The sequence below is a fragment of the Otolemur garnettii genome, unplaced genomic scaffold (assembly GCF_000181295.1).
Source record: "Otolemur garnettii isolate 467f Iridium unplaced genomic scaffold, OtoGar3 scaffold00035, whole genome shotgun sequence".
Classification (NCBI taxonomy): Eukaryota; Metazoa; Chordata; class Mammalia; order Primates; family Galagidae; genus Otolemur; species Otolemur garnettii.
In genome coordinates, this window is record NW_003852430.1 from 8,377,768 (window position 1) to 8,391,590 (window position 13,823).

General features: G+C 38.7%; 1 protein-coding gene across 1 annotated transcript in view; it reads right to left on the reverse strand.

The window, feature by feature from the left end:
- EYS (eyes shut homolog (Drosophila)) overlaps positions 1–13,823 on the reverse strand; it is a 1,547,934-nt gene that overhangs the window by 26,025 nt on the left and 1,508,086 nt on the right. Inside the window, exon 39 of the mRNA XM_012805052.1 lies at positions 13,408–13,582. Within this exon, the coding sequence (XP_012660506.1) occupies positions 13,408–13,582 (175 nt within the window). The remainder of the gene's footprint in view (positions 1–13,407; positions 13,583–13,823) is intronic.

Below are 13,823 nucleotides of genomic sequence, written 5' to 3' on the forward strand. Positions count from 1 at the left end.
TTTAAAGAATTTAAAGAATTGTGATTCAAACTACCAAGATCCAAATTGTCAAACAAAAAAGTTAATAGATTAAGAGACTTTAAAGAATTTAGTGCGAATCATTTCTTTGGCAAACTGTATTGTAAGTCTCTTTTCACTTCCGTGCTATCACTAAGGTGGAAATCTGTGCATAGCGTTGCTGTCTCTTAACCTCCAGCCTAGAGAAAAGGGATTCCGCGGGACCATTTGGAAACGGGACTCATGTTTCTTGATTGGTGAATGCACAAGGCTGGCTCCTGGGGCTGCAGAGGAAATGCAAACTTGTCAGGCGTGAATCCCAGGGAAGGGGTGTGGCACCCACGGTTAGGAACAGGAGGACACAGGAAAACTGGAAGTTGCTTGTAAGGTGTCCCTCTGGCTAAAGAGACCTCAGCACAGGAAGAGGCAATGAGTTTATGGCTGAAGAAGAACCTGAGGAGTAATGGGAGGGCTCATTTGAAGAGACACACTGTGTGGGATTAGAGAGAGAGATTGGGTGGGTGGGTGGGGGGCCAGCAGGAGAGTCTGCGTTGGATCCAGCCAAGGTAGAGTTACTGGATAAAGTGCAGGCTATGTAGTTAAATGTCAGATAAACAAGGAATAATTTTTTATTAGTACGAGGATGTTCCATATATTGAATTTCAGATTAACAATATTTGAGATATACTAAGTTATTTATTGTCTGAAATTTAAATTTATTCAGGCACCCTGTACATCCTTTCTTTCATTCTTCCCTCCCTTCCCAAATTTGGCAGCATTACACTAAAGGCACATAAGAGAAGGGGTTAGCTTTAAAGTGCTGTCTAGGGAGCAATAAACTATCTGAAAATAGTGATAAAAAATCACATTTTAAGATGGAGTGTGGGATGTGGGGTCAGAATCTGAAATTTGTTGAAGAAAGACAGAAGCAGATCACACCTCCTTCCCAGATCTTCCATTTATGTTATAGATCCTGGCTTGATTTAGGGCAGTTTATATGCTTGTTGAATCTAAGTTAATAATTACGCAAAAGAAAAAAGTGTGAAGAATTGTTACAGGGGTCTCCAAAATGGAGGTAAACCCAATACAGAATTAATCTGCAACACAATTACTTAAGATTTTGATTGTTGTCTGAAGATTACAAAAAGCCCCAAATGTGTAAAGACCTTTTATTCAAAAAATAGAATGATTTACTAATTTCACAGAAGAACGAAAACTATAATCGTAAATTCCTATTACAGAAATTTTTAAATAGAAAACGCCCTGTCATTACTTTTATAAAATGATGATTGCACCACCTAGTGGTGACAAAAGATAAAACTTAAAACCAAAATTAGTCTTAAAGGCCTCACAATGGTGAAAAGACCTGAAGAGGGAAAGGCCTGTAGGGGGGAAAGGTTGAAGGAGACAGGAGAGGCATTTTCAAGGCCTCAGTAAGTGTGTTGGTATGGAAACGGAAAAATTCTAGTTATGCCAAACATTTGTCGCAGCTTGTCATATGCCAGGCACTTTTCTAAGTAATTTAAATGTATTAACTCTTCTAATTCTCCTTCCAACTATTTTAGGAAGGTGCCATCATCATCTTTATTTTGCAGAGGAGGAACTTGAGGGAGAGAGAAATTAAGGCTGCTGATGGGAGGAGGAGTCACCATTCCATGTCTATCAATCTTGTGGAAATCTTGGACTTTCAGGATTATGTGACTGAAAGAATACGGGGGAATAGGGATATTTGGATAGGAATGTAGCAAAAGAAGCCACTCTCAGCTAGACTGTGCTGGAGGCGAGAATAGATGATAAAACAGCTTTTTACCCCCCTCTAAGCATCTGATGACATGGCTCATGAACTTGAGAGTTAAGGACAGATTTGTGAATTAAGTAGACTAGCGGGCACATGGCATCCCCCACCAATAGCTGAGAATATTCGAAAGGTCCTAAAGAATCCTCAACATGATACAGAAAACTAGTTCAAGACCATCCCCAAAATGTTAGAAATTTTCCATACAGAAGAAACAATTTGTGGATTTTCCTGCCTCCAAACACGTAGAGATGGTAACACAGAAGGAAGGAAAGAGACAGCAGGTCATGACGGCGATCAGAAGTTGAATGCTGGAGTGGAGTGTGCTTTCACTAACATAGTTAATTATTTCACTTCTGGGCATTTAGAATGACCCTGATTTAAATTCCTAAACTGCAGATACATCGTTCAGTTCTTACTGGCGATTTTATAGCTCAGAAACATGGATGGGGTAATTTTTTCTCATTACAATAGAAATTCAACATGAAGAATTTAATTTTCTTGTAATCAGGCAATTAGGATGAACATGGACATATAAAAATTAACTGAAAATGAGATAACAGACTTAATATTCTTTGTCTGAATATCACTTAAAAATCTTTCACTCTATATGACTTAATTAAAAAAAAGAAAAAAAGATCTTTCACTCATTTACTAAATATTCACCAAAGAGAATGCATAGAGCACTGCTGTACTTTGTTACCAGTGTGAATACAAAGCAGAAAGTTTGGGGCTTTCCACCCTTCCCAGGACTTGACACTTTATTTAGAACAATGCTTTTGTATGAGACGTATATACAAAATATAATTCAAAGTTTATTGGGGCTTTACCTTAGTGGCTGACATCAATTTAAGTACTTTATATGTAGTAACTCATTTAATCCTCTGATTAACCCTGTGAGGTAAATACAAGTAGCCTTCAGTTTGAAAAATAAGAAGTTAGGAAAAAAAAATAACCTCTGCTTAACCTGCTCTTTTGTTTTACCTATCAATTATAAATTCTTACTGCTTTGGATAAGAGAGAATGTTCCACCTATGTTGAGTCTGCGATGATAACAGAAATTTTGTGGAGAAAATTTACTTTTCTGGGAACTGTAAAAAAATTAGGGTTACAGATTTGTGGGTTTTCTATGCATAGGAAAAAACACAAGACACAGTACTTAAAATGAAACCCCTGTGATATGAGGGCAAGGTCATATGAATCCTAGAATGGATGTATGTAATTTAGCAATAGATGAGCATTTGCCCTTAAGGACTATGCTTCTGCATAGACAACTTCCTTCTCTGCCATTTAAAGTAAAAGGGAAACAAGCTGAGTCACCTTGTCATCAGGTCATCTGTTGTCTTGGGCGGCTTCCTTCATCAAATTGCTTTCCTTGATGGTTTAGTTGGGAGAATAAGGTAAGTGTGATATGATGGGTGTCATGTTAGCTGCCAAAACTTGCTGGATGTTAAATGACACGCTCAAAATTCGAGCCTTTTAAGAATATACAATCAAGAGCTGAAACAAATGAATCTCATCATACGTTAGCTGTGATATGTCAAAACTCAACATGCTTACAAGTAAGAGCTGCTATCATCGCTTCACCTGGAGCATCCCCCCCCCGGCCTTCCTTTCTTTGCTGGTGAGATACTCTAGTCCTAACGTCCATGAACTTCTAGATGGAGAAGCCTGATTAGATTCAGGTTTAGGCTTTTCACTGTCTTATGGATGGGGCTGTATAGTTCCCACTGCATCACATCAGGAGTTAGTTACGTAATGTTGGGTGATTGCACATGTAATTATATTAGGATTGACCAGGTGATCAAAGTGGTGTTAGCTTGGCCCACCCATTACATAGTTTTCTATGAATGTTTCACTTAATAGCTCAAGCAGCCATTATTTTGTTAGGGGTTAAGAAATTGTAATATTTCTCATATATATTATTTATATGGCACTAATTAAGTTCTAAGAAAAACTGTTTCTTATCAATTACCTGATTATATTCATTCCTTTTTTTTAAAATACAGAGCCTCACCGTTGCTACACTGCAGGGCAGTGGCATTGTCATAGCTTATAGCAACCTCAAAATCCTGGGCTCAAGTGATCCTCCTGCCTCAGCCTCCCCAGTAGCTGAAACTACAGGTGCTTGCTGCCACACCTAACTCAGTTTTTCCCTTCTTTTTTTTTTTTTTTTTTTTTGAGACGGAGCCTCAAGCTATCCCCCTGGGTAGAGCGCCATGGCATCACGCTCACAGCAACCTCCAACTCCTGGGCTCAAGCGATTCTCCTGCCTCAGCCTTCCAAGTAGCTAGGACTACAGGTGCCCACCACAATGCCCGGCCATCTTTTGGTTGCAGCCATCATTGTCGTTTGGCGGGCCCGGGCTGGGGATTCGAACCCGCCACCTTAGGTGTATGTGGCTGGCGCATTAGCCGCTTGAGCCACAGGCGCCGAGCCAGTTTTTCCCTTCTTAATATTGATGAGATCAGGTTAGTCTCCATCTCCTCAAGCAGTCTTATTGCCTTGGCCTGCCAGAGTGCTGGGATTACAGGTGTGAGCCACTGTGCCTGGACCAGTATTAATTTTCTATTGCTGTGTAATAAATTACCCCCAAACTTAGTGGCCTAAGGCAACAATAAACATTTATTATTATTATGGGCTCATAATAGGTCACTCTGCTTGTAGGCTGGCTGCTTGTAATTCATTTTCTATATAATTGCCAGAAGGGATATGTAAAATACAGTCTGATAATTATTAAAAGAGTTCAGTGCAAAGCATTGTTCGATACTTTAATAATTAAAAAGGCAGAAGCTGCAGTGACTTTTTGACTTGGTTTTGGAAGTAATAAGTTGTCATTTTCAGAATATTATCTTGTTCACACAGGTAACCCCTATTTCAGGAAGGAGAGGCCAAGAATCGCTGTGGGGGGAGGTCACCTGGAGGCTGGATTCCATCCTCTAAAATGCAGCCTTTGTTAGGAAAGAGATATTGAACAAATCCTTCTTTCCTTTTATCAAATTTCAGCATGATGAGTAGTATGCTAGTAACATCTATAGGTAATAAGATTTTTTTTTCTTAAATGGGGAGAATGATCACAACTGTGTATTTCATATATTTTTTATTATTACTTACATGAATTGTTTTTTACTTTGTATTACTAGAAGAGTGCATACAATTAGGTTACATTGTTTGTGTTTGTTAGGAAAAGTCCAGGTAGTATTGGAGTCCTTCCCCCAGGAGGTGTGCCATATACCCCTACATTGTACCATTAGGTGAGAGCTGACTGAACCCTTTCCCCCTCTTACTTGAATTTAATGGCATTTTTCTCTTGTGTGGGCCTGTAGTGGTTCATCTGCTATGTTGAAGTTAATATTGAATATGTGGGATGCTTGGTTTTCCATTCTTGAGATATTTTACTAAGGAGAATGTTCTTTTTTAAAAAAAAATTCAGAGTAACGTGAGGGTACAGACAATTAGGTTATGACGTTTGCATTTGTTAGAGTGAATCCCTGTTGTAGTTGTGTCTCATCCCCAGGAGGCGTATTCTCCATACTTCTTTCCAAAAGGGACGTACTAGCTTGCATTCCCACCAGCAGTGAAGAAGTGTTCCCTTTTCTCCACATCCACACCAACATCTGTAGTTTTGGGATTTTGTTATGTGAGCCACTCTTCCAGGAGTTGGATGATATCTCAAAGTGGTTTTGATTTGCATTTCTCTAATGATTAAAGATAATGAACATTTTTTCATGTGTCTGTAGGCCATGCACCTGTCTTCTTCAGAGAAGCTTCTGTTCAAGTCCCTTGCCCATAATGAAATGGGATTACTTGTTCTTTTCTTATTAATAAGTTTGAGTTCTCCGTGGATTCTGGTTATCAAATCTTTGTCAGAAGCATAACCTGCAAATATTGTCTCCTATTTTGAGGGCTGTCTGTTTGCTTTACTTACAGTGTTTTTGGCTGTGCAGAAACATTTTAGTTTGATCAGATCCCAGTAATATATTTTTGGTGTTGCTTCAATTGCCTGGGGGGTCCTCCTCATAAAGTATTCTCCCTTTCTTCAAGTGTTTCCCCTGCACTCTCTCCAAGAATCTTTATAGTTTCATGTCTTAAGTTTAAATCTTTTATACAGTGAGAGTCAATTTTTGACTCTCAGTGGTGAAAGATGTGGGTCCAGTTTTAGTCTTCTACAAGTCACCAGCCAGTTTTCCCAGCACCATTTGTTAAATAGGGAATCTTTTCCCCAATTTATATTTCTGATAGTCTTATCAAAGATCAGATGGTGATAAGTGGCTGGGTTCCTCTCTTGGTTCTCAATTCTGTTCCATACATTTACCTCTCTATTTTTGTGTCAGTACCATGCTGTTTTGATCACTATAGATTTATAGTATAGATTGAAGTCTGGTAGTGTGATTCCTCCCAATTTGTTTTTATTTCTGAGTAATGTATTGGCTATTCAAGTTTTTTTTCTGATTCCATATAAAATGAAGTACTATTTTTTCCAGATCTTTAAAGTATGACAGTGGTCATAAGGATTTGATAAGGATTGCATTAAATTTGTATATTGCTTTGGATAATATGGACATTTTAACAATGTTGATTCTTCCCAGCCATGAGCATGGCATGCTTTTCCATTTGCTAACATCTTCAGCTATTTCTTCTCTCAGAGTTTCATAATTCTCTTTATAGAGATCTTTAACGTCCTTTGTTAGGTAAATTCCCAACTATTTAGTCTTCTTTGGCACTACCGTAAAAGGAATAGAGTCCTTGACTGTTTTTTTGGCTTGACTGTTATTGGTATATATAAAAGCTACTGATTTGTGAGTATTGATTTTGTATCCTGAGATGCTATTGTATTCCTTGATCATTTCTAAGAGTTTTGTAGTTAAGTCCCTGGGGCTGACAGTTTGATCTCTTCTGACCCTATTTGGATACCCTTGATCACCTTCTCTTGCCTGATTGTGATGGCTAAGACTTCATGGAAGTTCCTTTAAATTGGCTCCTCTGTCTTCAGAAATTGACTCTAGTCATCTTTGTTGATGTTCTTGCTTTCAGACACGAGAAGATACCTAGGCTCATATACATCTTCTGTTCCAGAGCTAACCATCTAATTCTCTAACACATCTTGGTTCACATTCAGTGGAAAATGGTATTTAGTGATGACAAATTTGGCCATAGAAGTATTCACTGATACTAGATTATTATTATTTCTGGATCTTTTTAGTGGACATAGCTAGGAAATAATTTTTTTTAATAGAAAAACTCATGAATTCATACATGATTTCTTTCCAGTTCAAATTAAAGACCAGAAGGTTTTTTCTTCTTTGATTATATGGCCATAGTTCTAACTTTTAGGCCCCAAATCTTAGTTCTTAGTGATAAATGTTAACACAATCATTCACTTGTTTATATCTATCTGTTAGGGGTAGGACCAGATGTCATGTTGGGTCTTCATCTTTCCAGGTTCTTGGTTCTCTGTACCGAAGAATCATTACTGGCACTGAGCTGATGGAGTCAATGAGCAGAGCAAGCATGTGGAAGCAGGCAAAGTGACAGAATTTAAATAAGAGCTTCTCCTGGTTGGCTCACCAAAATGTTAGGGCAGCACGGTGATGGCTTGAGGTAGTTGCCAAAATAATGAAAAAGAATAAGAGCAAGTAGAGTTTTAACAAGAGAGAAAAAGTTTATTTGGAGGGTTTGGACAGCAAATCAAGTCTCCTCCTAGCAACCACAAGTATCATGGAGGTGCAGTTCTGAATTTTATACACAACTATTGAGGGGCACCAGTTGCTTCTTGGAAATTTCCCATGTAACAGTTTCCCTTAACAATTTCTATCTGTCTATCTACATCAGAAAGTCCCTCAAAACAACTAGCTCCCCAAACAACCCATCTGCAAGATCTCGATTACAGATTAGCTTCATTCCCACAATAGCCCAGATTAAGCCTGATCCATGACAGTCCAAAAATTGACTCAGTGCCCAGAGCTCTGGGGTGAGGGCACTGGCCAAATACACCAGAGCTGGTGTGTTTGAACCCAGCCCAGGCCTGCTAAACAACAATAACAACTACAACAAAAAAATAGCCTGGCATTGTGGTGGGCACCTGTAGTCCCAGCTACTTGGGAGACTGAGGCAAGAGAATCACTTAAGCCCAAGAGTTTGAGGTTGCTGTGAGCTGTGACATCATGGCACTCTACCAAGGGCCACATAGTGAGACTCTGTCCCCAAAAACAGACAAACAAAAATAGCCTAACCACATCTACCATCCACCTTGTTACCATCCTACCTTATTTGTCTATCAGTTGATCATCTGTCACCTATATTGTTGTTTGACTATTTTTATCTATAGTTTCAAAATAATAATACCACTGTTGCCACTAGTACAAAGATTATAGGCCACAATTTAGGGTATCTTTATAATTCTCTTTGTCCTTAGGGTATACATAGTCAAAATGCTGTATTTTAAAATCACTTGAATGAAATCTTTTCTGCTTGGTCATGCCACCAACTTGAAGTACAGTTGGATTCACTTATATATTTACTTTCTTTCAGTGTTTAAGAACACTCTTTTTCTTTTTTGATTTACTCGGTGAAATATTTTACCTGGTTCCAAATAAAAACTATAAAGAAAATTATAGTTAGAAAAGTCTAGCTTTTATCCTGTTACTTCTCCATGTTTTCCTTGCCCTCTAAAAACTATTTGTGTATTTTTTGTGTAATATTTCATTTTTTTCCTGAAATATGAGTGTATGAGTATGTGTGTGTCTGTGTATATTTTTTGTGTAATATTTCATTTTTTTCTGAAATATGAATGTATGAGTATGTGTGTGTCTGTATCTATATGTATGTATTTGTGGCTATTTACCTATGTCAATTACTCCCCTTTCCACATGTTTCTTAAACCTACTTTTTTAACTTAACATGTTCTGAGTGTCACTTCACAGTGGCATAGAAAACACCTTTTATATACACGTGGAGTCCTCCCTTGCATGAACGATCCTTTAGCTTTATCAACTAGATACCTAGGGATGAACATTTGAGTTCAGTTTCCACACTTTGCTTTAACAAACAGAGAAAACAAATAAGAGTTTATGTTAATAACGAATAATGTCTGCTTCTCTTCAGCTTCACCAATACATTAGTCATTTTTTAAAAAATCTTTTTGTCACCCTCATAGGTGAGAGAAATTATCAGTCTTAAATTGAAATCCCTAAAAGACAGAGTTGAAAGGCAATTCCAAATTTGAGGAAGTCTTATCAAGGAAACAAGAGGAAGGGAAAAGAAAAGTGAGGAGGAGAGAGTAAGGTGACCCGACGTCCTGCTTTTGGCAGGACAGTCCCGATTTTTAACAATTTGTCCTGCATCCTGCAGCGTTTTAAAAAACTCCTGATTTTTGGAAAGAATGCACGATGAGCTAGGGAACAGAAGGAGAATGGGAAGGGAATATTTTGCCTGCTGAAAAGGTTAATGTAACTCCATTTGGGAATGAAGAAGTTAATGTAACTTCATTTGGAAATGAAAAGGCTAATGTAAACTCCCTACTCCCTTCCTGGGCAAGGTCTCCCAGGTGGAATAGGTATCAGAAGGAGACTGGCTCCCTCCCTTGCTTCTAGGCAAGGACAATTAGCTCAGAAGGAACCAAACTGTCTCTGGAACAAACAAGTAGCCCCCCGCCCCCAGGGTCCCTAACCATAAACAGCTCAGCCAATTCCCTCCCCCCCCCACCCCCGCCGTCAATGGTGTCCCACTTTACCAATGTTAAAATCTGGTCACCTTAGGAGAGAGGGGATTCTAGTACTAGGTGATGAGTCACCTACCTGGCTACAGCTTCACAAGAAACCCAGCTGCCTGCGTGCTTTAAGAAGGCTGCGCAAATCTAAAGACAAGTAATTTGACTACCGTGCAGGAAGACAAGTATAGTGGGGGCGGATAGGTCCACAGAGTTCCTGACACACCTCAACAACAGATTAAGGGATTTGCACTTTGCAGCCCTGGCAAATGAAGGCACATTTTGAAGAGAAAAAATGAGCTAAGTGGATTTCAGGGACGCTCAAATTGGATTAGAGTAAGGAGAGTTTAGGGAACAGGATGCTAGTTGGTAAACAGTTACAGAGTTCAGCAGAGGGGTAAGAGAAGATTAAGAACTCAACAGAACTTTGTTCTGTTTTAACCTTGGCTACTAAGAACAGAAATAGTTTACTGTTTCTTTCTTGCATCAGAGTTCATCCCTGGAGCATAAAGGCTTGACATGAACTCTGCTCTATGATCCCCTCCTCTGAGAAATTTCCTGAGCACATAGGTGGGTCTGTGGATGCTGACAGACTTGGAGCAGGAGAGCCGGGCTCTCAGCACTTTACCAAGCCGTGCACATTCTGGGACCTCCATCAAGCCCAACCTATCCCCCTACTTGGAGCAAAACTTTCCCTTATGTATCAAAACAATGTCTCCCAGCTCTCAAGCTGTGAGGAACGGAACAGAGCCTGCTGAGTTGCTGGATTTTATTTTTTACAATTTATATCATTTTGCTGTGCAGTGTTCAGATACTTAGGTTAGTTCTAAGATTTTTTTTCTTTTAAAATTGATTCCAAGGATGATGAAATGTATGCTTCTGGGCTGGGACTTGCCTCTTGAGCACTTAACAAATATTTCATTGTGTGTGTTAGTTATTTTTTAAGAAAAGATTGAACATTAGCTTTGAACTGTCTATAATGTTACCTAGACATTCAATTTAATATTACTCTGCTTCAGGTGGAACATAAAAGTATAAAGCCACATGAAATAAGAGCCTGGGACTAGGATAAGGATAGAGGAAAAATTCTTAAACACTATTGAGAAGTATGTTACAAAGCACATTTTCTTTTTCCTTTAAAGAGGGGATTCTTATTGAGTGGAGAGAAGAATTACAAAAACTGTCAAAAGGAATAAAATTCTTTGAAGTGCTGCTGCTACTGGAGTTGAATACCTATGAATGGGAGCCTTAAGATTTTTGAGCATTATTGAGGTGTGATTTTTTTTTTTTTGAGGTGTAATTTATGTACCATAAAATTCATCTAAGTTCAGGGATTTGTGGTTTTAATATTATTATACGATGGCCACAAGAGCTATTTTTGGCTCTATACCACTTTGCATGTAGTAATTATTATAGTAAATATATTGTGTTTAGGTCGATAAGAGGATCCCAAAACTGGTCACAATTTTTGATAAGAACAATTTTTAGAATCCGGTAAGGAAATTTGTCAGATGGATCATTCCTATTTTACATTATTGCTTTAGTCTATTTGTTATTCAAATTAAGACTTTCATGTTTAACTTTGAGATGCACATTTCTACCCACGGAGCAGTTTATGACATCTCTTGGGTATATGGTAGGAGAAAAGATATTTCCACTTTGGAGAAAACATGATGTGCCAACTGATGATAACACTAACATTGCTTTTTAAGGTTAAGGATAAGTGAACAGATTACATCCAATAGATGAAGAGCCACTTAACACTTTTGTTACCTTACTTAAATTATTAGTTATTTGAACATTCATTTAAAAACCACTAAAAGTGGCCCTTATGTTTGGTTAGTCTCTTTGTCCCAATGGATAATGGAGAGTTGGGATGGGTTCCCAGCATCCACCTTCAAGTTTAATGCTTTCTTATTGCCATGTCTTGGGGTCTTTGTTTATTCTTACATTTATTATCAATTTATCCATTACCACACTAAAAACAACAAAAATACCTAGTAGTACAACCTAAAGAATGACTTCATTTCCTCTTTTTTTTTTTGGAGACAAAGTCTCACTCTGTCACTCTCGGTAGAGTGCCATGGTGTCACAGCTCACAGCAACCTCAAACTCTTGGGCTCAAGCCATTCTCTTGGCTCAGCCTCTCGAGTAGCTGGGACTACAGGCGCTCGTCACAATGACTGGCTACTTTTAGAGATGGAGTCTTGCTCTGGCTCAGGCTGGTCTGGAACTCATGAGCTCAGGCAATCCACCTACCTTGGCCTCCCAAGTGCTAGGATTAGAGTAAGGTGACCAGATTTTAACATTGGTAAAGTGGGACACCATTGGGGGGGCGGGGCCTGGGAGGTGGGGCCTGACAACAATGCAAACTTTGATAAGCAGTTCTTGATAATCAGTTCTCAACAATTATTTGTTATTATTAAAGTTTAACATTATAAAATTAACAAAAATAATATAAAATGCATATCCTGGAGAAATAGCCACATGGCAGCTGAAAACCATATATTCCCTTCCTGTTCTCCCGTGTTCCCTAGCTTGTTGTGCATTCTTTCCAAAAATCAGGGCTTTTTAAAAATGCCACAGGTCCATTCTCCTGCTGTTCCCTAGCTTGTCATGCATTCTTTCCAAAAATCGGGAGTTTTTTAAAATGCCGCAGGATGCAAGACAAATTGTTAAAAATCAGACTGTCCTGCCAAAAGCGGGATGTCCAGTCACCTTAGATTAGAGGCATGAGCCACTGTGCCTGGAGACTTCATTTCTTAAGAAAGTACTAAGCTCAGTTGTAGAGTGAATTGTAAGTTGTAAAACAAGTTAAAGGCTTCATTAAGAACTGTAAAGAAATAATGATACAATTACAATGGTAAAGCTAATGCAAAGAATATTGCTGTGGATGATGGCATCTCCAGCTCAGGTTTTGCCTACTTCTATGAGCTTGATCAAACTAAACATTTTTATTTCTCCAAAAATTTTACTGTGATTAAAAATTTTACTGTGATTAATTGTTTGATCTTTGCTTTAGATCATTTTTGGTGAGGATGTGGAAGGTAATTGTTCCAGAAGCATTAGGAGATCCGCTCTACTGAGGGTGACAAAGTAAGACTCTGTCTTAAAAAAAAAAGAGAGATCCACTCCCGGCATTTTAAACGACACCCTGTTCAGGGGAGACTCTGTCCTCCAGGGAACTTGTAAGGCCTCGTTTCCTGGCTGCCTGGCAATGAGCCAGCGTTCCTGGTGACTTGAATTCTACCTTCTGGAGTGTCCTGTAGGGAACATTGGACAAATCACGTTTTTAGCTGTCCCATGCATGTATAAGACATGAGAAATTTATGACTAGAGTGTAAGAATTGAAGGACAGAGTGCTTACTTCCTCTTTCTTTTTGGGATGTTTTCAGAGCCTCTCAGGTACCACTTTTGCATAAAGCAGATGCTCAACAAAAGACATTATTACCAAGACAATGCTCTTCTTTCTTCTCTCCTTCTTGCTCAGTAGGATTGGCTTCATGCTGATGTAGTTCAGAAGTCAAATGATGTAGGTTTCCTATTGCCTAGAGAAGGCCCTTTCTAAAGTAGTTCAAACCTAAATATGAAAGCACATCGCACTTTGTAAGCCTTGGAGGATTAATATTTCTGTCCATTCTCTCAGTGCTATGAGTGTACGCTGGGTTTCATGTGGTGTTTGGAATGAGATGTAGTGATTCATATCTGCTGTTTAATAGAACTGAGAAGATCAGTGCTATGCTGATCCTGCTTCTAGTGCCTTCTTCTGTCCTCCCCATCATCTTGCAAGTCTGCATAAAAAATCTTAAAATATGAGCGTCAGTTTGTGTTCCCAGGTTGTGGAAGAGGAGTGCCAGTTAGAATGCAGCTGACCTGCTGCTGTCTTTCTTACCGATGTCGTACTTACTAAACAGTAGATCCACGCTCTACGCAGGTGCCGCCATTGCCACATCTCATTAAAGTGCAGGGAGAGACATCACACTGGCCAACGCTGCGCCCAGCATTTGGGTGACCTTCGGGATTTCCCAGGCCTCTGAAATGACCGGCCCTCTCTGTGCGAACTTGAATAGTGAAAATACAACCTTGAAGAAAGGCAAAACCATGTTATATTAGCAAACAGATAAAATAAGGAGACAATTATTTTTCACTTTAAAAGTAATGATTTTTCAAAGTAAAGCGATACATGTAAATTTTAAGAAAAATATAAAAGCACACAGGAAAAAATAAAAAAAAAATCCTTAATATCAGCAGTTCCAGTGGTTCTGGGTTCAAATACAATCTCTGCCACATAATGGCTAGATGATACAAAGTTTTTTTTTTTTT